Below are 22818 nucleotides of genomic sequence, written 5' to 3' on the forward strand. Positions count from 1 at the left end.
AGATGGTTGGTAAAGCTGTAGTCTTGTCCTTTGCTGGTGAGCTTCTATTATGTTTCACAAAGACTGAATCACAGCCAACTGGCATCATCCACCCCTGGCGCTCAGCTAGACAACCATTTAGGATTGGTATTCGGTTCTCAGTACATGGAGCAAAAAGCAGGTCATCTGCATAGCAGTGGTAGACCAGGCCATGATGTCTGCTTATATAACCCAGTGGTAGCATGTATATTTTATAAAGCTTAGGAGATAGGATTGACCCTTGAGGAACATTGCATGACAGTGATAATTATACTCCAGAAGATTTAAATGGTTCTGTATTTGGGTAATGTCTAATATGTTCAACAAGAGCGGATTTATTTCTCTCTCAGCATGAAAATGGCTTCTCACCTGTGAAATCGCTGATGTTTAACAAGAACTGATTTCCGTACAAAACATTTTCCACACTCGGAACAGGAATACGGCTTCTCACCTGTGTGACTTCTCTGATGTGTAACAAGAACTGATTTCTGTGCAAAACATTTCCCACACTCGGAACAGGAAAATTACTTCTCACCTGTGTGACTTCTCTCATGTCTAACAAGAACTGATTTCCGTACAAAACATTTTCCACACTCAGAACAGGAATACGGCTTCTCACCTGTGTGACTTCTCTGATGTGGAACAAGATCTGATTTCTGTGTAAAACATTTCCCACACTCGGAACAGGAAAATGACTTCTCACCTGTGTGTCTTCTCTCATGTTTAACAAGATGTGATTTCTGTGCAAAACATTGACCACACTCAGAACAGGAATACGGCTTTTCACCTGTGTGACTTCTCTGATGTGGAACAAGATATGATTTGTATGCAAAACATTTCCCACACTCAGAACAGGAGTACGGGTTCTCACCTGTGTGACTTCTCTGATGTGTAACAAGAGCTGATGTCTGTGCAAAACATTTCCCACACTCAGAACAGGAATATGGCTTCTCACCTGTGTGACTTCTCTGATGTGTAACAAGATGTGATGTCTGTGAGAAACATTTCCCACACTCAGAACAGGAATATGGCTTCTCGCCTGTGTGACTTCTCTGATGTGTAACAAGAGCTGATGTGTGTGCGAAACATTTCCCACACTCAGAACAGGAATATGGCCTCTCACCTGTGTGACTTCTCTGATGTATAACAAGAGCTGATTTGTATGCAAAACAGTTCCCACACTCAGAACATGGAAATGGCCTCTCAGCTGGCTGATGGGTAACAGGCTTTGTGTTCTGTGTAATACATTTTGCATCTATAGAACAGGGAAACTCTATATCTACTGTCAGAGCTGTAACAGATGCACCAATTTTAGAGTGATCAGGAGAACATTTCCCAGGATCAGGGGGATAAGCTGATAGAGCTGGATGTATAATTCGGGTAATGGGGTTATCTCCTGGAGAATCCTGTATACTGCCATTATCTTTTATGTCACAATGCGGGGATAACATTAGATGTCCTTCTGAGATATTCCTGCTTGTGTGTCCATCTGCTGGAAATAAAATACATTATGGAAATATAAAAGCAGACAAGACCCAGGGTGTTACAGGATGCAATATATAATTCTATAATTGACATTTTTTACCTGTAATCATTGCTTTTATGTTTATTACAAAACAAGGATGCTTAGACTGGAACTTCGTCAACAATGAACACTCATGTGGGATTACTAGAGGTGACATAGACGCTCATGTGCGATTACTAGACGTGACACGGACGCTCACGTGGGATGACTAGATGGGACACGGACGCTCACGTGGGATGACTAGAGGTGACACAGACGCTCACGTGGGATGACTAGAGGTGACACAGACGCTCACGTGGGATGACTAGAGGTGACACGGTCGCTCGAGTGCGATTACTAGAAGTGAAACGGATGCTCGTGGGATGACTAGAGGTAACACGGACGCTCATGTGGGATTACTAGAAGTGACAAGGACGCTCACGTGGGATTACTAGAAGTGACAAGGACGCTCATGTGGGATTACTAGAGGTGACATGGACGCTCATGTGGGATTACCAGAGGTGACATGGATGCTACCAGAGGTGACAGGGACGCTCATGTGGGATTACTAGAGGTGACAGGGACGCTCATGTGGGATTACTAGAGGTGACAGGGACGCTCATGTGGGATTACTAGAGGTGACATGACGCTCATGTGGGATTACTAGAGGTGACATGGACGCTCATGTGGGATTACTAGAGGTGACACGGACGCTCATGTGGGATTACTAGACGTGACATGGACGCTCATGTGGGATTACTAGAGGTGACACGGACGCTCATGTGGGATTACTAGAGGTGACATAGACGCTCATGTGGGATTACTAGAGGTGACATGGACGCTCATGTGGGATTACTAGAGGTGACATGGACGCTCATGTGGGATCACTAGAGGTGACATGGACGCCCACGTGGGATTACTAGAGGTGACATGACGCTCATGTGGGATTACTATAGGTGACTTGGGCTTTGCAATAATAAAACAGCAAAGAAGAGACAGTGCTGTCCTGTTTGCGCACTAATAAATAATATATAACCTTTATTAAGTACAGTAAAGTATGTAAGATAAATCAGTGATATATTAAACACAAAGGTAAATGTATAAAGGTGAATAATGTAATAAAAAAACAAGTGTATTTGTTGTTAAACATCGGCATATATATTATATTGGGTGATAACTGATTCAGTGCTGGTAATCCTGTTCAGTAAGAATATATTAATATATTACACCCATACGAGAACGGGCTAAATTACATTCAATAATATTGTGGCAGAGTTTCCTCCAGCGGTAATCTCAATGTAACATCATACTGTATGTATAAACACTTTATGGGGGGGATTCAGTTCATCGCAAAAACTCCCTAACCAATTAGCAGCAAAAAGTTATTAGTACTAATTCTCCATAGGTTTTACTGCAAGATTTTAATTCTGCGCACAAATGTCTGCGCATTGAGCGGTGTTAGGAGGAACTCTTTTAAAATAAGAGTTTACTTACCGATAATTATATTTCTCGTAGTCCGTAGTGGTTGCTGGGAACTCCGTAAGGACCATGGGGAATAGCGGCTCCGCAGGAGACTGGGCACAAAAGTAAAGCTTTAGGACTACCTGGTGTGCACTGGCTCCTCCCCCCATGACCCTCCTCCAAGCCTCAGTTAGGATACTGTGCCCGGACGAGCGTACACAATAAGGAAGGATTTTGAATCCCGGGTAAGACTCATACCAGCCACACCAATCACACCATACAACCTGTGATCTGAACCCAGTTAACAGCATGATAACAGCGGAGCCTCTGAAAAGATGGCTCACAACAACAATAACCCGATTTTTGTAACAGCAACTATGTACAAGTATTGCAGACAATCCGCACTTGGGATGGGCGCCCAGCATCCACTACGGACTACGAGAAATAGAATTATCGGTAAGTAAATTCTTATTTTCTCTGACGTCCTAGTGGATGCTGGGAACTCCGTAAGGACCATGGGGATTATACCAAAGCTCCCAAACGGGCGGGAGAGTGCGGATGACTCTGCGGCACCGAATGAGAGAACTCCAGGTCCTCCTCAGCCAGGGTATCAAATTTGTAGAATTTAGCAAACGTGTTTGCCCCTGACCAAGTAGCTGCTCGGCAAAGTTGTAAAGCCGAGACCCCTCGGGCAGCCGCCCAAGATGAGCCCACCTTCATTGTGGAATGGCCTTTTACAGATTTAGGCTGTGGCAGGCCTGCCACAGAATGTGCAAGCTGAATTGTACTACAAATCCAACGAGCAATAGTCTGCTTAGAAGCAGGAGCACCCAGCTTGTTGGGTGCATACAGGATAAACAGCGAGTCAGATTTTCTGACTCCAGCCGTCCTGAAAACATATATTTTCAGGGCCCTGACTACATCCAGCAACTTGGAGTCCTCCAAGTCCCTAGTAGCCGCACGTACCACAATAGGCTGGTTCAGGTGAAACGCTGAAACAACCTTAGGGAGAAATTGAGGACGAGTCCTCATTTCTGCCCTGTCCGTATGAAAAATTAGGTAAGGGCTTTTATAGGATAAAGCCGCCAATTCTGACACACGCCTGGCCGAAGCCAGGGCCAACAGCATTACCACTTTCCATGTGAGATATTTTAGGTCCACAGTGGTGAGTGGTTCAAACCAATGTGATTTTAGGAACCCCAAAACTACATTGGAGATCCCAAGGTGCCACTGGAGGCACAAAAGGAGGCTGTATATGCAGTACCCCCTTAACAAACGTCTGAACTTCAGGAACTGAAGCCAGTTCTTTCTGGAAGAAAATGGACAGGGCCGAAATTTGAATCTTAATGGACCCTAATTTTAGGCCCATAGACAGTCCTGTTTGCAGGAAATGCAGGAAACGACCCAGTTGAAATTCCTCTGTAGGGGCCTTCCTGGCCTCGCACCACGCAACATATTTACGCCAAATACGGTGATAATGTTGTGCGGTTACATCCTTCCGGGCTTTGATCAGGGTAGGGATGACTTCATCCGGAATGCCTTTTTCCTTCAGGATCCGGCGTTCAGCCGCCATGCCGTCAAACGCAGCCGCGGTAAGTCTTGGAACAGACAGGGTCCTTGCTGGAGCAGGTCCCTTCTTAGAGGTAGAGGCCACGGGTCCTCTGTGAGCATCTCTTGAAGTTCCGGGTACCAAGTCCTTCTTGGCCAATCCGGAGCCACGAGTATAGTTCTTACTCCTCTCCGTCTTATAATTCTCAGTACCTTGGGTATGAGAAGCAGAGGAGGGAACACATACACTGACTGGTACACCCACGGTGTTACCAGAGCGTCCACAGCTATTGCCTGAGGGTCCCTTGACCTGGCGCAATACCTGTCTAGTTTTTTGTTGAGGCGGGACGCCATCATGTCCACCTTTGGTTTTTCCCAACGGTTCACAATCATGTGGAAGACTTCTGGATGAAGTCCTCACTCTCCCGGGTGGAGGTCGTGCCTGCTGAGGAAGTCTACTTCCCAGTTGTCCACTCCCGGAATGAACACTGCTGACAGTGCTATCACATGATTTTCCGCCCAGCGAAGAATCCTTGCAGCTTCTATCATTGCCCTCCTGCTTCTTGTGCCGCCTTGTCTGTTTACGTGGGCGACTGCCGTGATGTTGTCTGACTGGATCAGCACCGGCTGACCTTGAAGCAGAGGTCTTGCTAGGCGTAGAGCATTGTAGATGGCCCTTAGCTCCAGGATATTTATGTGAAGTGATGTCTCCAGGCTTGACCACAAGCCCTGGAAATTTCTTCCCTGTGTGACTGCTCCCCAGCCTCTCAGGCTGGCATCCGTGGTCACCAGGACCCAGTCCTGAATGCCGAATCTGCGGCCCTCTAGAAGATGAGCACTCTGCAACCACCACAGGAGAGACACCCTTGTCTTTGGTGACAAGATTATCCGCTGATGCATCTGAAGATGCGACCCGGACCATTTGTCTAGCAGATCCCACTGGAAGGTTCTTGCGTGGAATCTGCCGAAAGGGATTGCTTCGTAGGAAGCCACCATTTTTCCCAGGACCCTTGTGCATTGATGCACTGAGACTTGGCCTGGTTTTAGGAGATTTCTGACTAGCTCGGATAACTCCCTGGCTTTCTCCTCCAGGAGAAACACCTTTTTCTGGACTGTGTCCAGGATCATCCCTAGGAATAGAAGGCGTGTCGTCGGGATCAGCTGCGATTTTGGAATATTGAGAATCCAACCGTGCTGCCGCAACACTATCTGAGATAGTGCTACCCCGACTTCCAACTGTTCCCTGGATCTTGCCCTTATCAGGAGATCATCCAAGTAAGCAATAACTAAAACTCCCTTCCTTCGAAGGAGTATCATCATTTCGGCCATTACCTTGGTAAAGACCCGGGGTGCCGTGGACAAGCCAAACGGCAGCGTCTGAAACTGATAGTGACAATTCTGTATCACAAACCTGAGGTACCCTTGGTGAGAAGGGTAAATTGGGACATGTAGGTAAGCATCTTTGATGTCCAGAGACACCATATAATCCCCTTCTTCCAGGTTTGCAATCACTGCTCTGAGTGACTCCATCTTGAATTTGAACCTCTGTATGTAAGTGTTCAAGGATTTTAGATTTAAAATTGGTCTCACCGAGCCGTCCGGCTTCGGTACCACAAACAGTGTGGAATAATACCCCTTTCCCTGTTGCAGGAGGGGTACCTTGATTATCACCTGCTGGGAATACAGCTTGTGAATGGCTTGCAATACTGCCTCCTGGTCTGAGGGAGATGTCGGTAAAGCAGACTTTAGGAAACGGCGAGGGGGAGACGTCTCGAATTCCAATTTGTACCCCTGAGATACCCTCTGAAGGATCCAGGGGTCCACTTGCGAGTGGGCCCACTGCGCGCTGAACTTCTTGAGACGGGCCCCCACCGTGCCTGAGTCCGCTTGTAAAGCCCCAGCGTCATGCTGAGGACTTTGCGGAGGCGGGAGAGGGCTTCTGTTCCTGGGAACTGGCTGTGTGCTGCAGCCTTTTTCCTCTCCCTCTGCCACGCGGCAGAAATGAGGAGCCTTTTGCCCGCTTGCCCTTATGGGGCCGAAAGGACTGCGCCTGATAATACGGCGTCTTCTTATGTTGAGAGGCTACCTGGGGTAAAAATGTGGATTTTCCAGCAGTTGCCGTGGCTACCAGGTCTGATAGACCTACCCCAAATAACTCCTCCCCCTTATAAGGCAATACTTCTATGTGCCTTTTGGAATCCGCATCACCTGACCACTGCTGCGTCCATAACCCTCTTCCGGCAGAAATGGACAGCGCACTTACTCTTGATGCCAGTCGGCAAATATCCCTCTGTGCATCACGCATATATAGAAATGCATCTTTCAAATGCTCTATAGTCAGTAATATACTGTCCCTATCTAGGGTATCAATATTGTCAGTCAGGGAATCCGACCAAGCCAACCCAGCACTGCACATCCAGGCTGAGGCGATTGCTGGTCGCAATATAACACCCGTGTGAGTGTATATACATTTTAGGATATTCTCCTGCTTTCTGTCGGCAGGTTCCTTAAGGGCGGCCGTATCAGGAGAGGGTAGTGCCACCTGTTTAGACAAGCGTGTGAGCGCTTTATCCACCCTAGGGGGTGTTTCCCAACGTGCCCTATCCTCTGGCGGGAAAGGGTATGATGCCAATAACCTTTTAGGAATTATCAGTTTTTTATCGGGGGAAACCCACGCCTCATCACACACTTCATTTAATTCCTCGGATACAGGAAAAACTACAGGCAGTTTTTTCTCACCAAACATAATACCCTTTTTAGTGATACTTGTATTATCAGAAATATGCAAAACATTTTTCATTGCCTCAATCATGTAACATGTGGCTCTACTGGAAGTCACATTCGTCTCTTCATCGTCGACACTGGAGTCAGTATCCGTGTCTGTGTCTGCCATCTGAGGTAACGGGCGTTTTAGAGCCCCTGATGGCGTTTCAGACCCCTGGACAGGCACAAGCTGAGTAGCCGGCTGTCTCATATCGTCAACTGTCTTTCGTAAAGAGCTGACATTGTCATGCAATTCCTTCCATAAGCTCATCCACTCAGGTGTCGACTCCCTAGGGGGTGACAACTCTATTATAGGCAATTGTTCCGCCTCCATCTCATTTTCCTCCTCAAACATGTCGACACAATCGTACCGACACACCGCACACACACAGGGAATGCTCTGATAGAGGACAGGACCCCACTAGCCCTTTGGGGAGACAGAGGGAGAGTATGCCAGCACACACCAGAGCGCTATATATAGACAGGAATACCACTATATAACGTGCTTTTCCCTTTATAGCTGCTGTTATTATCAAAACTGCGCCAAATTAGTGCCCCCCCTCTCTTTTTTTTTTTACCCTTTTCTGTAGTGCAGGACTGCAGGGGAGAGTCAGGGAGACGTCCTTCCAGCGGAGCTGTGATGGAAAATGGCGCCCGTGTGCTAAGGAGATAGGCTCCGCCCCCTTCTCGGCGGCCTTTTCTCCCACTTTTTGGTGAATTCTGGCAGGGGTTAAAATACATCCATATAGCCCTGGGGGTTATATGTGGTGTATTTTCGCCAGCCAAGGTGTTAATATTGCTGATCAAGGCGCCCCCCCCTAGCGCCCTGCACCCTCAGTGACCGGAGTGTGAAGTGTGCCTGAGGAGCAATGGCGCACAGCTGCAGTGTTGTGCGGTACCTTGGTGAAGACTGATGTCTTCTGCCGCCGATTTTTCCGGACCTCTTCTTGCTTCTGGCTCTGTAAGGGGGCCGGCGGCACGGCTCTGGGACCGGACTCCGAGGCTGGGCCTGTGTTCGATCCCTCTGGAGCTAATGGTGTCCAGTAGCCTAAGAAGCCCAATCCACTCTGCACGCAGGTGAGTTCGCTTCTTCTCCCCTTAGTCCCTCGATGCAGTGAGCCTGTTGCCAGCAGATCTCACTGAAAATAAAAAACCTAAAACTAAACTTTCACTAAGAAGCCCAGGGGAGCCCCTAGTGTGCACCCTTCTCGGCCGGGCACAAAAATCTAACTGAGGCTTGGAAGAGGGTCATGGGGGGAGGAGCCAGTGCACACCAGGTAGTCCTAAAGCTTTACTTTTGTGCCCAGTCTCCTGCGGAGCCGCTATTCCCCATGGTCCTTACGGAGTTCCCAGCATCCACTAGGACGTCAGAGAAAAAGGCTTTTTAGATGTTTCCTATGGTATTGTTTTACTGACCTATAGTTTCCTACTGTATTGTCTTACTGACCTATAGTTTCCTATTGTATTGTCTTACTGACCTATAGTTTCGTACTGTATTGTCTTACTGACCTATGGTTTCTTACTGTATTGTTTTACTGATCGAGGTATCTCTGTAATGTCTTACTGACCTATATAGTTTCTTACGGTATGGTCTTATTGACCTAGTTGCCTTCTTTATAGTCTTACGGTTTTCTTCTGTATTGTCTTGCTGACCTATAGTTTCCTACTGTATTGTCTTACTGACCTATAGTTTCCTACTGTATTGTCTTACTGACCTATAGTTTCTTACTGTATTGTCTTACTGACCTATAGTTTCCTTCTGTATTGTCTTACTGACCTATAGTTTCTTCTGTATTGTCTTACTGACCTATAGTTTCCTACTGTATTGTCTTACTGACCTATAGTTTCCTACTGTATTGTCTTACTGACCTATAGTTTCCTACTGTATTGTCTTACTGACCTATAGTTTCCTACTGTATTGTCTTACTGACCTATAGTTTCCTTCTGTATTGTCTTACTGACCTATAGTTTCCTACTGTATTGTCTTACTGACCTATAGTTTCCTACTGTATTGTCTTACTGACCTATGGTTTCTTACTGTAATGTTTTACTGATCGAGTTATCTCTGTAATGTCTTACTGTCCTATATAGTTTCTTACGGTATGGTCTTATTGACCTAGTTGCCTTCTTTATAGTCTTACGGTTTTCTTCTGTATTGTCTTAGTGACCTATAGTTTCCTACTGTATTGTCTTACTGACCTATAGTTTCCTACTGTATTGTCTTACTGACCTATAGTTTCCTACTGTATTGTCTTACTGACCTATAGTTTCTTCTGTATTGTCTTACTGACCTATAGTTTCTTCTGTATTGTCTTACTGACCTATAGTTTCCTTCTGTATTATCTTCTATCATTCTCATTAATCACCCTTAATCAATCAGAACCATCACTGCTTACACTGAATATATTTACTTGTATATTGATATTATCCTTTATCACAATATACTTAGACTAATCTACACCACTAATCTAATGATTAAAAAATATATAAGAGATTCCAGATAGATTTCACAATAGATTAACCAATGATTAGTAGGTTATGCATGCATGCAATCCCTTAAAAAGCTGTAGAATGGAATAGTATATTTCCAGTTCCAACTGCACAATGAGTTAATTTGTATTCAGTATGTCCCTTATGCATACATTTATTAATTAGAGGTAGTATGCAAGCACGATTCCTCCTTTTCAAACAAGAACCTCCAACCACTTTCCTTCTTGTGGGAGGTATGAATCAAATTAGGTCGGCAGTGTTGGATTCAGTCCAGAAATAAATACATTAGGCAAATGTTCTCTACCAAACCACAGCCTTTAACCAGCCACTTCTTGCACAGTTGTTTTGGTTAATTAGGTGAGGCACATATAATCAGGTAAGTTGTTATAATGTGATGCGTTTCCACAAGGACTAGAGTGCATTTAGCAGAAGCACTCACTAGCAACTTTATCCTTGATGGCCGCTACAGGTGCCAGCCTGATTGATAAAAAAACACTCTCCTTCTCCTGTGCACTGGGGTAGGGAGAAAACAGTTCACCAGCCGGTATTGAGGGTTTATGAGCCACACTAATATTTTTTTTTGTATAATCTGTTTTTATTGAAACAAATACAGACTTATAACAGCTTGTGAACATATCTGAACATCAATCGTCAGCAAGTTAAAGTGGCAAATTAAGCATATACAGATTAATAGCCGATTATTCAGTATAGTTATAGTCCGTATTAACATTTTGGATTAAAAGAAAACATGATAAAGCATAGATGAATAACAAGAAAAAGAAAACAACAGAAAAGTGAGGTGACTGAACCGAGTATATTGAAAAAGGGAGAGTAAGATATTTGTAATGAGATGGGGGTTGGGCATACTGGTCCGGGGCCTTTAGCAAACCAAACCAGGGAGTGTCTCTTGCCGCTCACTCACTTCACAGAGGAAATGTAAGACTTATACGACTCAGATGTCTTGTATTCTATCCAAGGCCACCACATAGCAGTAAATTCTGAACGTCTGTCTGCAGCGCTCAATAATACATCTTCCATGTTCATATAATAGTCTAGTCTGGAGAACCAGGTATATCTTGTAGGAGGACTGATAGATTTCCACATTGTGGGGATCACTGCCCGTGCGGCGTTGCCAAGATGTCGTAGTAAAGATGTCTTATAAGTAGAGATTGGGGTAGTGGAGTGGTTTAGTAGCCAAAAGGCCGGATCAGATGGGACAGAAATACTTAGGATATCACCGGAAATAGATATTACATCATCCCAGAAACTTTTAATAAGGGGGCAGGTCCACCAGATGTGTAGTAGAGAACCTAAATCTCTATGATATCTCCAGCAGGTAGGTGAGATGGATGAGGAAATGGCGTGTAGAAGAGTGGGGTGTCTGTACCATCTCATCAGGATCTTATACTGCGTTTCTCTGACCTGTATACAAATGGAGCTCTTGTGGGCTTTAAGAAAGACAGAGTCCCATTCCCTGTCGGAAAGTGAGATGTTCAAATCGCTCTCCCATTTTTGGGTAAAAAGGGGAGGGGTAGGGGAGTCAGACGAACTGAGGAGCTTGTGCAGGGAGGATATAGTATGTAGGGGATTCATGGGGGTCACGCACATTTTTTCAAACGCGGTCAGTTCCCTTGATGCCTGACGGTACATGTTATCTGTGTGTAGAAAGTGTCGGACCTGCAGGAACTTCCAAAAATCTGTTTGTGGAATCTCCCATTTCTCTCGTATCTCCGAGAACTGTTTAACCCCAGACGGGTGAACTAGCTGACCTATTCTAAAGAGTCCCTCCAATGCCCAGTTTTGATAATACCCCAGTGAGAGGCCAGGTGGAAAATTCGAATTGCTCAGAAAGGAGGTGAGGGGGCCAATAATAGAGGAGATACAGGATCTACGTCGTGTCCCCTTCCAAAAAGAAAGTGTAGGAGAAATAGTTGGGTGGGGGTATAGTAGTTTGGGCAAGGTCGGGAGCCAAGGAAAGATTTCTGGGAACTGTTGTAGGCATAAACCTTCTAAGACCACCCATTGTTTAATCTCCCGACTCCTGGTCCAATCTAAGACTCTATTTAAGAGGATTGCTTGGTAATAAATTTTAATATCTGGGAGCATGAACCCACCTTTCTGAGGTGGTCGAGTCAGGATGGATCTACCAATCCTAGGTCTTTTACGACGCCATATAAATTGCTGGATCAACGATCTCACAGTCCGAAACCAAGAGTCGGGGATCTGAATTGGCAGGGTCTGAAGGAGATAGAGCAATTTGGGTAACGTGTTCATTTTTACAACGTTGATTCTACCAAGCCAAGAGAGATTGTGGTATTGCCATCTGCAATAATCATTTCTCATGGCCTGGAGAATAGGGTGGAAGTTCAAGGGCAATAGACGTGAGGAGTCGCTAGACAGCTGGACTCCCAGGTATGTAATATGTGAGTCCCTCCATTGAAAGGGGAATGTGGCTTTCAGATCAGTCAAGACCGAGTGGGGGGTTGAGATATGAAGGGCATAGGATTTAGATGTGTTGATTTTAAAACCTGACAATGAGCTGAAGATGTCCAACTCACTCATCAGGTTAGGAAGTGAGAGCGCTGGGTCTGTGACCGTCGTCAATAGGTCGTCTGCAAATAGAGCAAGTTTGTAGTCTATATCACCTATTCTTAGGCCCCTGATCTTGTCGTTTGCTCTAATAGCCCTGGCCAGGGCTTCAATACAAAGAACGAAAATCAGGGGGGATAGGGGGCAGCCTTGCCTCGTTCCATTACTGATAGGGAAATTGTCTGAGAGGGTCGCGTTGACCCGTACTTTAGCCGATGGTTGTGTATAGAGTGATAATATTCTATGGAGAGCTCGTGGGCCTAACCCAATATGCTCCAGCACTGCCCTCATGAAATCCCAGTTCACCCTGTCGAAAGCCTTTTCGGCATCTGTGGACAGCAACACAGTAGGCGTCTTGCTGCTAGACGCCAAATGGATGAGATTTAGAAGTTTGGTCGTATTATCTTTAGCTTCACGACCGGGGACGAATCCCACCTGGTCGTTATGAACGAGCGATGGGAGAAATTCGTTCAATCTAAGAGCCATTAATTTCGCAAAGAATTTGAGATCTAGGTTAAGCAGGGAGATGGGCCTGTAACTGGAGCATACTGAGGGGTCCTTTCCTTGTTTAGGGATCACCGTAATGTGGGCCTCAAGTGATTGTTTGGTGAAGTGAGTTTCAGCGGAGATGGAGTTAAAGGCCCGCAGTTATTTAGGAGCGAGAACTTCCTTAAATATCTTATAATAGGTGGCCGTGAAGCCATCTGGGCCCGGACTTTTACGTAGGGGAGCAGTAGAGATGACATGTTCCACCTCAGTCAAAGTGAAAGGAGCTTCCAGGGATTCCAGGTCGGAGTTTGACAGCTGAGGGAACGCGTCAGTTTAATATTTCCTGGATCTCATCATGTTTGAAAGAGGGTCGTGGGACTGGGAAGGGTCACCTAGGTTATATAGAGTATTATAATAATTTTTAAAACATGCTGCTATCTCCGGAGATTTAAAGCATACGGAACCTGTATTATTTTTCATTGAAGGAACAAAGGAGGCCAGTCTCTGGGATCTTAGTGCCTGGGCCAGCAGACGGCCTGGTTTATTCCCCCACTTATAATATTTGCTATTGCATTTACGCAAGGAGGCTTGGGTTTTATTATTAAGGGTTGATCGGAGTTGTGTCCGGGCTGCGGACAGCTCCACCAAATCCGATGGGGTCAGGGAGGACTTGTGGCGAGATTCCAAGGAATGTATTTTATGTAGTAGTGTGGTGACTAAGGCCTGGCTGTTCTTCACAAATGAGCCTAGTTGGATCAGTTTACCCCGTATAACACATTTGTGTGCCTCCCAAATCATGATTTCGGAAAGTTCCCCTGTATCATTAATGTCAAAATAGTCAGATAATGCTTTATCTAGTTCCGATTTGCAATGAGTATCATACAAAAGGGATTCATTAAGACGCCAGGTGTTCGAGAGGGGGCCGATAGGGACAGGAAAACTGGGGCATGGTCTGACCATGTAATGGAGCCTATGGAGGCGTCCACTATTAGGGGGAGGTGTTTATGGCTTAAGAACAAGTAGTCTAGGCGAGAATAAACCTGATGTGGGTGCGAGAAAAAAGAGAAGTCTCTGTCAGTGGGATGTGTAACCCGCCAAGAGTCAGCCAATTGAAATTCATGGAAGACCTTCTTAACCTGCCTATGTCTGTGTTCAGAGAATTTAAGGGCTGGTGGGGAGGTATCGATGGATGGGTCCATGGGCCAGTTTAGGTCGCCTCCCAGAACTACTATACCCCGCATAAGGGCTTCAAGTCGGGGAAGGTGGGACCGGAAAAAGGATGGTTGGCCTTGGTTTGGAGCCTAGAGAGCTATAAGGGTATATGCCTGGGAGAATATATTGCATTGGACTACCAGTAATCTCCCTGAAACTAGTTTATGGACAGAGACATTAGACACTTGGAGGGCCTTGGAAAAAATTATAGCGACCCCCTTGGATTTACTTTCAGGATTGTTGGAATAAAAAGCAAGGGGGAAATTCCGATTTACCAAGGAAGGCCCGCGAGCAGAGATCTTAAAATGTGTCTCTTGAATCAGAGCCACATCTACTCTGTCAGATCGTAGCGTCCGAAGTAAATGGGACCGTTTCTCGGGGGTGTTAAGCCCTTTTGCATTAATCGAGGTAAATTTAAGTATACCTGGGAGAGACATCACATCATCTCATAACACAAAAAAGTATAGTACTCGGACAGTTCACCAAGGAAAATAAAAAAACGGTAAGGGAAAGAAAAGTGGAAAAAAGAGCAAGTCACAGAAAATACAAACATCATAAACATAGAAACATCCGCAATGGGGAAGCAGGTAGGTATGTTAACCAGCATCCCCATGAGGCACAGTGGCCGTGTGCGGGGCTGGGGTAAGGGAGTCACCCCTACAGGCACTATTTGCAACATAAACATCGTAAGAGAACACTACTGACTAAATAAGGTTTATAATGATCAATAGTATCAATCGATGGAAACAGTTAACTAACTTCTAATAGAGTCCCATCACTGAACTCCAGAACTGAAGATGAGACCGGGGGGGAGGGCACACAGTAAAACGAGGTTAAAGTGGCACAAGGCCGCATAGAACGTGCCTCACCCGATACATCACAGTTAGGATGATCAGTCTTCCCGAAGAAAACAAAAGAAATCAATTGGCAGATTAGTGGAGAGCAGTTTCTTCAGGTAGGGGAGGAATCCTGGCGCGTGGGAAGTGGTTTTGAAGATTTCTTTTGAGAGCTACCGACCACTTGCCATGGCGCTCCATTCCCCGTAGGTAGTGGTGGGTGTAGATCCGGGAGAATGAAGTCCCAATCTGGGACCTTCAGGGGTGGAAGACCGAGACCGGAGCAGAAGGTGGGGAGGTCAGATGGAGTATGAAGAGTGAATATCTTGCCAGAGGATGATACCTGTAGGCTGAAAGGGAAACCCCATCTGTATTTCAGCTGTCGCTTGCGGAGTTCTTCCGTAAGGGGGCGAAGGATCTTCCTTTGTTGCAGGGTATGCCAGGAGAGATCCTGAAAGATGGAAATGGGGTCGCCGTTGAATTCCAAGTCATCTGTATGACGTGCTTTATTCATAATTTCTCCCTTCTGGGAATAATAATGAAGGCGACATATGACGTCTCGGGGTCGATCGGAAGATAGTCCCCTCGGCTTGAGAGCGCGATGTGCTCTGTCGAAAGTTATGACGGTAGCTGGGTCATTGCCTAAAACTGTGTTGAAGATTGTCGTCAAGGCATCTACTAAGCCTGTCTGGGGGACCTCCTCTGGAATACCTCTCACCCGGACATTGTTCCTTCTACCTCTGTTATCCAAATCCAATACACGGGTCCGCAATGATCTGATCTCATCTGACTGGGTTTTAATAACCTCCGTTAAGGATCCAAGAAATTTATCAGTGGAGTCACGATGCTCTTCCAGCGTGTTCACCCTATCGGAGAGCTGTGAGATATCTTGTTTGATTGATGCCAGCTCTCTTCGCATGGTGTCTTGGAGATCCTGCTTAGTGGGGAGTGTTTTCATAAATTGCAGGATATCTTGAAGAGAGGTATCGCTGTGAATATGTGAAGTAGATTGCTCCATCATTAACAGAGAGGCTGAGGAGGCAGAATGGCAGGAAGATGGGCTGGAGGGGGAGAGGTTTCCGGAAAGCCTTGCAGGAGTAGGTTGTAGGAATGATCTCATTCCTGGTTGGGTCGCGGTCTCCTTAGGTTGTGCAGCGTTACACTTCTTTTTCCCGGATCTGACCATGCTTAGAAGTGAGTAAATGAATACGTGATTGCAAAAGATATCATAAGCATAATTTCAGCATTGTTTGGTACGTTCTGAAGTGCCTACAGCATGGTGACTCCCAATGGAATGGCATTAACACGCCATTAATTGATGACCGCTGTTAAGATATCAGGCCTGCAGTGGGCGTTGGATCTTTCCTCTTCGGTAATGTAGAAGCAGATATGAGGCATCTGCATCGTCGGCCCCCAGAGGGCGATCCGCCTCTTTTGTAAATTCTATCAGGCAAGTGCAAGAGAGCTAAAGTAGCACATGTATAACTATGTATATGGGTAGGCCCCTAGGGGGAGCTCCAGATCAAGATATAAGCCTCAAGAGGCACTGCCACTGGAAAATAGGAGTTGGGCCCACTGGACCATTGAAGTGTAAAATTAGAACCGCAGAATAATAATAAAGCACCCTCTAAGGGACTCAGCAAATATAGTGGGGTACGGTGAAATAAATGGTGGAGTTCATCCGAGGGGTGTATTCACATCAAGTGCGCTGTGAGTAATATCTCTGTGTGATAGTGCGGTAATCACCCCCAGGTGGTGTTTGGAAAGGTGCCACCTATCAGGCCCGCCACGGGTGAAGAGGGGTTTTATATGTGGAGCTGAGACTCAGGGGTGAGCGCTTGGGGCCCGCCGCGTCTTCGTTCCGGTCCCGGAACTCGCGGCCAGGCCTCTTCTGAGCTCCAGTCCCCGGTCCACCGATGCGGAGCGCGGAGGCCCTGGCTGTTGGGCCCGCACAGGGAGCGGCTGTGGGTGACTGCTAGTGGGTGGGAGAGGCGCCGTATGCGCTGCAAGGCCGTCAGATGGTGAGGGACTAGTGGGCAAGGTACACTCACCAGCCGTCACCTCCGCTGAGTCCGCGGGCCTTCAGGGCCGCCGTCTCCGTCGCCGGGTCCCGTCTGAAGGGTCACCGTCCTCCCGTCCCGCAGGTTCCGCCTCCTGGCTTCGCCGTCTCCAGATGCAATCAGGTGCGGGCTTCAACTCCGGGCTCCCAGGCAGGGACGCTACACTCGGCCGAGTGTCGATTCCGGGTAGGGATCTCTACTTTAGTCCCCGGCTTCACAGGGAGGGGTAGGCCACAACCCGCAGAGACCCTTAAAAGGGTCCCCCGGCTCCGTAGTCGCTACCCCCCAAGCAGGTGGGCTATGGATCAGCCCCAGAATGTTATAGGGCCGGTGAGAGATCGGGTCAATATTAATTAGAAGCAAAATGATGAGAGGGTTAGCTGGAGCTCCTAAAAAACCCTTCTATTCAGCTTGCTGGCCAGACCACGCCCCAGCCACACTAATATTTGTAGCAGATGATGGAGAATGCTCTCCTGACTCACAACTCCTCTGGTATGCCCACAAACGCGTTTCTCCGCCTCAGGGTCCGTTTCAGCGGCTTCATCAGTGTGTAAAATAGCTGCCTGTCACCTCAGATCCCTAAATACCGTTTTTTCCGGTTCGCGCATGCGCACTGCGCTCGCGGTTCAAACCTTGTTTCCAAATTTGTTCACTGGGCATGCGCACTGCGCTCGCGATTCAAGCCTCGTTTCCAAATTTCTTCACTGGGCATGTACAGTCAGCGGGCTTATAATCCAAGCCTCCTTTTGAACTCACTCAGTCTGGAAATAATTATATCAAATACAATATCTACCTCTAATGAGTAATCATTTCTCCTCATTAATTAATATCTATACATATGCACAACTAACTTTAAATTTATATTATTATAACGGTGAGATGACAAAAACTTTTTTCTATCAGTGTTGTAATTCATATAATACATTTACGTACTTGCCATCTAGTGGCCAATATTCATATGACACCCCTCAACCTGTATCATCTCTAATTTATTTATTAATTTTATTTATAGGCTCAGATAGTTTATTGGCCTTTATATTAGAATGACCAATCTATTACATAAGTCACATGATCACATTTCTACCCCATAGAATATATTATAAAACCACCCATTTATTATTATATAATTGTATTTATATTTAGATTAAATTAACCAATCCTCCTAGCCTTATATTATACACTCTATTTTTGGATTTTTGATTTATAGACCCCTAATCTAAACAGTCCTTCAATGCCCCATTTAATCTACATCAACAATCTAGCCCTCAATGAACATTTATCATTTATCAATAATTCCATCAATTCATCATTCAGTATGGCTCCTTTATATTTTACATTTACTATTTTATGTTTTCAACCAACCAACAGCTCTCTCAATATATATATTTATCACCAATTCCCTAAAATCTATTCCACTAAACTCCGTTTAGCTCCACCATGTCATTAAGTCCTCCCGGCACCAATGTATCCATTTTGTAGATCCAATAAGCCTCTCTCCTACATAAAAGATTGAACCAATCACCTCCCCGTGCAGTGTTCTTAACCTGTTCAATAGCTACCATGCTACTGTTGTCAAATTGAGAATTCTGACACATTATTATATGACTTGACAGTGGGTGTTTTGCGCCCTTAGATACATTTCGCCGATGTTCCATGTATCTAATATGCATGGTGCGAGTGGTTCTCCCAATGTATTGTTTACCACATTGGCAAGTGATCAAGTAAACAATATATACAGAGTTGCAGTTTAGAAATTCCTTTATCTGGAATTCTTCACCTGTATTAGAAGATGTGAATGTCACCCTCTTTCTCGGTGCATTTTTACAGGACAGGCAATTCAGCTTACCACACTTGTGAAATCCTAGTGGCCTTTCCGGAAGCCACGTTTTTTTTGGTGTATTGGATATTTTAGATCTTTCAAAATGGCTCGGCATCAAAATTGAACGCAGATTATCTGCCTTCCTAAAGATCATTGGGCCCTTTGGATCCAGTTGGGGTTTGAGAACTTCATCTAACAATAGAAGAGACATATTTTTCTTTATGACCCGTTCAATTTGGCGGGCACACCCATTATATTGTGTGGTAAACAACATACTCCTTTTATTGTTATCCTCGTGAATAAAATTTTCCCTTTTATTTTTTCTTTTTGGTACCAATAATGTTTCCCTATCTATTAATTCTACTTCATGAAATTATTTTTCTAATAGATCTCGAGGATACCCCTGTTCCTCAAATGCCAGCATAAGAGTTTTTGCCTGTGTTTGATAAGTCAGTAATGAAGTACAATTTCTTCTGATACGTACAAATTGTCCCCTGGGGATATTTTCCTTCCATTTTCTTTTATGTGAACTGTCAAATTGAAGATAATTATTTTGATCTACAGATTTGATATATGTTTTAGTTGTAAGTTTGCCATTCTGTACTGAGAGTGCTATATCCAAAAAACTGATCTCCATGCTGCTAAAACTGTAAGTGAATTTTAAACCAAATTGGTTATTATTAAGTCCTTCCATATATGTCACAAGTGATTCTAAATCCCCACCCCAAACAAAAATTAAATCATCTATAAACCGGCCATAGTAGACCAGATCCCCACCGAGTCCGCCCCCCCCCCCCCACATGTTGGTCTTCAAATACCCCCATGTACAGTTTCGCGAAACTCGGTGCGAACCTGGCCCCCATGGCCACACCCTGTGTCTGTAAATAAAATTGTGAATCAAACAAAAAATAATTGTGTGTTAATATAAAGTGAATAGACTTCAACAAAAAATCACAAAGAGAATCCGAGACCCCACTTTTTACTAGATATCCTTCTATTGCTTTTATGCCACCTATATGTGGAATATTGGAATACAGTGATTCAACATCACATGTCACCAGGTAGTAATGTTCTCTCCAAGTGACTTGGTTGATTAAATTCAAAAAATGTTGTGTATCCTTAATGTGTGATCTCAGATTCTCCACATAACCCTGCAAGTGATGATCTACAAAAAATGATAAGTTACTAGTGAGACAACCCACTCCCGAAATAATAGGACGCCCTGATGGATTTACAAGTGTCTTATGAACTTTGGGCAAATAATAAAATGTGGCCGTGATGGGATGTGGACATAAAAAAGTGAACGTCTCCTTGGATATGGCACTCCCCGCAAGGGCATCATCAAGCAAATCAATATATTCTCTTTGGAATTCAGTGGTGGGGTTATTTTTTAGCTTACAATAAAACGAGATGTTACTAAGTTGTCTTGAACATTCACACAGATAATCCTCTGTATTTAATATAACAACCCCACCACCCTTATCTGCCGATTTAATTGTTATATCTTTGTTTTTCTGAAGGTCTTTCATGGCCTTTCGTTCCCCAGGGGTCAAATTGTCCCCATATGTCTGCTTTTCTGCCCTTTCACAGATACTTCTAAAACTAGCAAGGGTAGATTTATAAAAACTTTCTACATACGGACCTTTATAGTTCAATGGGTAAAAGTCTGAACTTTTTTTGAAGGTTTTAGTTACATCGTAGATTGGGACAGTAACAGCTGCATCCTGAGTAGGACCTCCTGCCCCCTTCTGTTGTAATGATTCTAATATCTGCACAGCAATATCATCATCCCTATCCAGTACAATGGGGTTTTCATCTACTTTATGTGCTTTAAGGGTTTTAAGTGCAAAATAACGCTTACGACTTAAGGTCCGTACATATCTGTTCAATTAATTAATTCAATTAATTACTAGGAAGGAAAATAAAATGGAAAGGGATGTTGTAGACTACCAGAGTGGAAATGCAACAAGAAATAATTCATCCGGATATAACAAGGTCATATGTTCCCCTCAATGAGTACACTGGTGGAAAGACTTCAAAATAACACTGTGTCGACGCGTTTCGGCGCACTGCGGCGTCTATCAATATAAAACAGTGTTGTTATATCCGGATGTAACTTTGTCAGCTGAAATCCATCTCTCTTTTCCACCCTGGGTACGATTGGTTGTTTGTTTATCTGTATTTTTTAAATAAAAGGGGTTTTATCTTAACCTAATTTGGCTTCCCCTCTTTTAATTTCACACAAACATTTCCCATGAGTGGCATCCATCCACATCATATGGCCTAAAGAAAAATCAAGTGACTCCTCCTCTAAAGAAACCTTTACGTGTTTTCTACCATACTTTTGCAAGTAAGCATACATGTAAGAACCCCATGTCAAGTTATCATCACATCATTTCGGGTGACCCCATAAGAAGGTGGACGTCTGATTTATATTGGGACTTTCTCTCCATCACTTATTGTCTCCACTGCACAAGGGAGAAGAACTTTTATCACCAACAGTATTACACTATATTGTGTTTTATTTCTTTGTTTCATGCATTTACCGTCAACGTGAGGATTACTCAAGTGAAGGGACATTTGGAGCGCAAACAGTGAGATCGTACCTTTTCTTTTTTTCTACTGTTTGTATAGGTTGGTGATCTATCAGGTATTATCCGTTTGCTGCTCCTTTACTGCGCCTTAAAGGAGAATTCTTTCTTGTTGCATTTCCACTCTGGTAGTCTACAACATCCCTTTCCATTTTATTTTCCTTCCTAGTAATTCATTGAATTAATTCAACAGATATGTACGGACCTTAAGTCATAAGCGTTATTTTGCACTTAAAACCCTTAAAGCACATAAAGTAGATGAAAACCCCATTGTACTGGATAGGGATGATGATATTGCTGTGCAGATATTAGAATCATTACAACAGAAGGGGGCAGGAGGTCCTACTCAGGATGCAGCTGTTACTGTCCCAATCTACGATGTAACTAAAACCTTCAAAAAAAGTTCAGACTTTTACCCATTGAACTATAAAGGTCCGTATGTAGAAAGTTTTTATAAATCTACCCTTGCTAGTTTTAGAAGTATCTGTGAAAGGGCAGAAAAGCAGACATATGGGGACAATTTGACCCCTGGGGAACGAAAGGCCATGAAAGACCTTCAGAAAAACAAAAATATAACTATTAAAATCGGTGGATAAGGGTGGTGGGGTTGTTATATTAAATACAGAGTGTAACGATTTCTAGAGTTCTCTGTGTGTGCGTGCTTGGAAAGATGTCAGCTGAAGCCAGGTGAAAATTAAGTAAAGTTTATTGTAGAAAAAGTGATAGTAAAAATAAATATAAACTGGATCCTTGATTACATGGAACAAAACACGATAAATAGAATATTTCAGGTTGAACATAGATGCAAAATAAACATGAAAATATCCGGGTTTAAATCAAGCAGGGGAAAAAATAACATACCAAAAAACGAAGTGATCAGGCAGAAATGGAAACAAACTGCAAATAATAGTCCAGGAATGTAGATGCTGAACCGGCAGGGTAAGAAGTCCAGAAGCAAGGCACATGAATTGGCAAACTGCAGGGAAGTCTCCAAGATGCATATAAGGCAGAATCTGGACAAGGTTACTGGAGAGAGCCCAGTCTCACTCCAGACGGAACCACAATGATCTGCAACTAGGTGCCTGTGAGCTGGAGTTAAATAGCAGCCCCAGGTGTTGGGCTGCAGGTGCACACAATCAGGTAATTACCCTGCAGAGGCAGTGTGCAACTGCCATTCAGACCTGAGGCAACAAGTGAGACCCCTAGAGGCAGGAATGAGGTAATGCAAGGCAAAACAAACACAAATATTCGTAACATTATCCCCCCCTTAAACAGGCGGATTCCAGACGCCTCAAAGTTCACCTTCTCTTCTTTTTTCCTCTTTTCTTTTTGGGTTGCCTAGACCTACTAGAAGGTGTCACAAAGACACTACTTGGCAATACAGGTCCATCAATAACAAGTCTAGGATCATACAGAAGCTCACTCTCAGAGTCGGAGC

At 44.5% G+C, this 22818-nt stretch overlaps 1 protein-coding gene across 1 annotated transcript in view; it reads right to left on the reverse strand.

The window, feature by feature from the left end:
* Positions 1 to 324: 324 nt before the first annotated feature.
* Positions 325 to 22818, reverse strand: part of LOC134983458 (oocyte zinc finger protein XlCOF6.1-like) — a 51203-nt gene continuing 28709 nt past the window's right edge. The window contains exon 2 of the mRNA XM_063949136.1: positions 325 to 1510. Within this exon, the coding sequence (XP_063805206.1) occupies positions 543 to 1510 (968 nt within the window). The 3' untranslated portion in view covers positions 325 to 542. The remainder of the gene's footprint in view (positions 1511 to 22818) is intronic.

Source organism: Pseudophryne corroboree (genome assembly GCF_028390025.1).
Source record: "Pseudophryne corroboree isolate aPseCor3 chromosome 3 unlocalized genomic scaffold, aPseCor3.hap2 SUPER_3_unloc_15, whole genome shotgun sequence".
NCBI classification, from domain to species: domain Eukaryota; kingdom Metazoa; phylum Chordata; class Amphibia; order Anura; family Myobatrachidae; genus Pseudophryne; species Pseudophryne corroboree.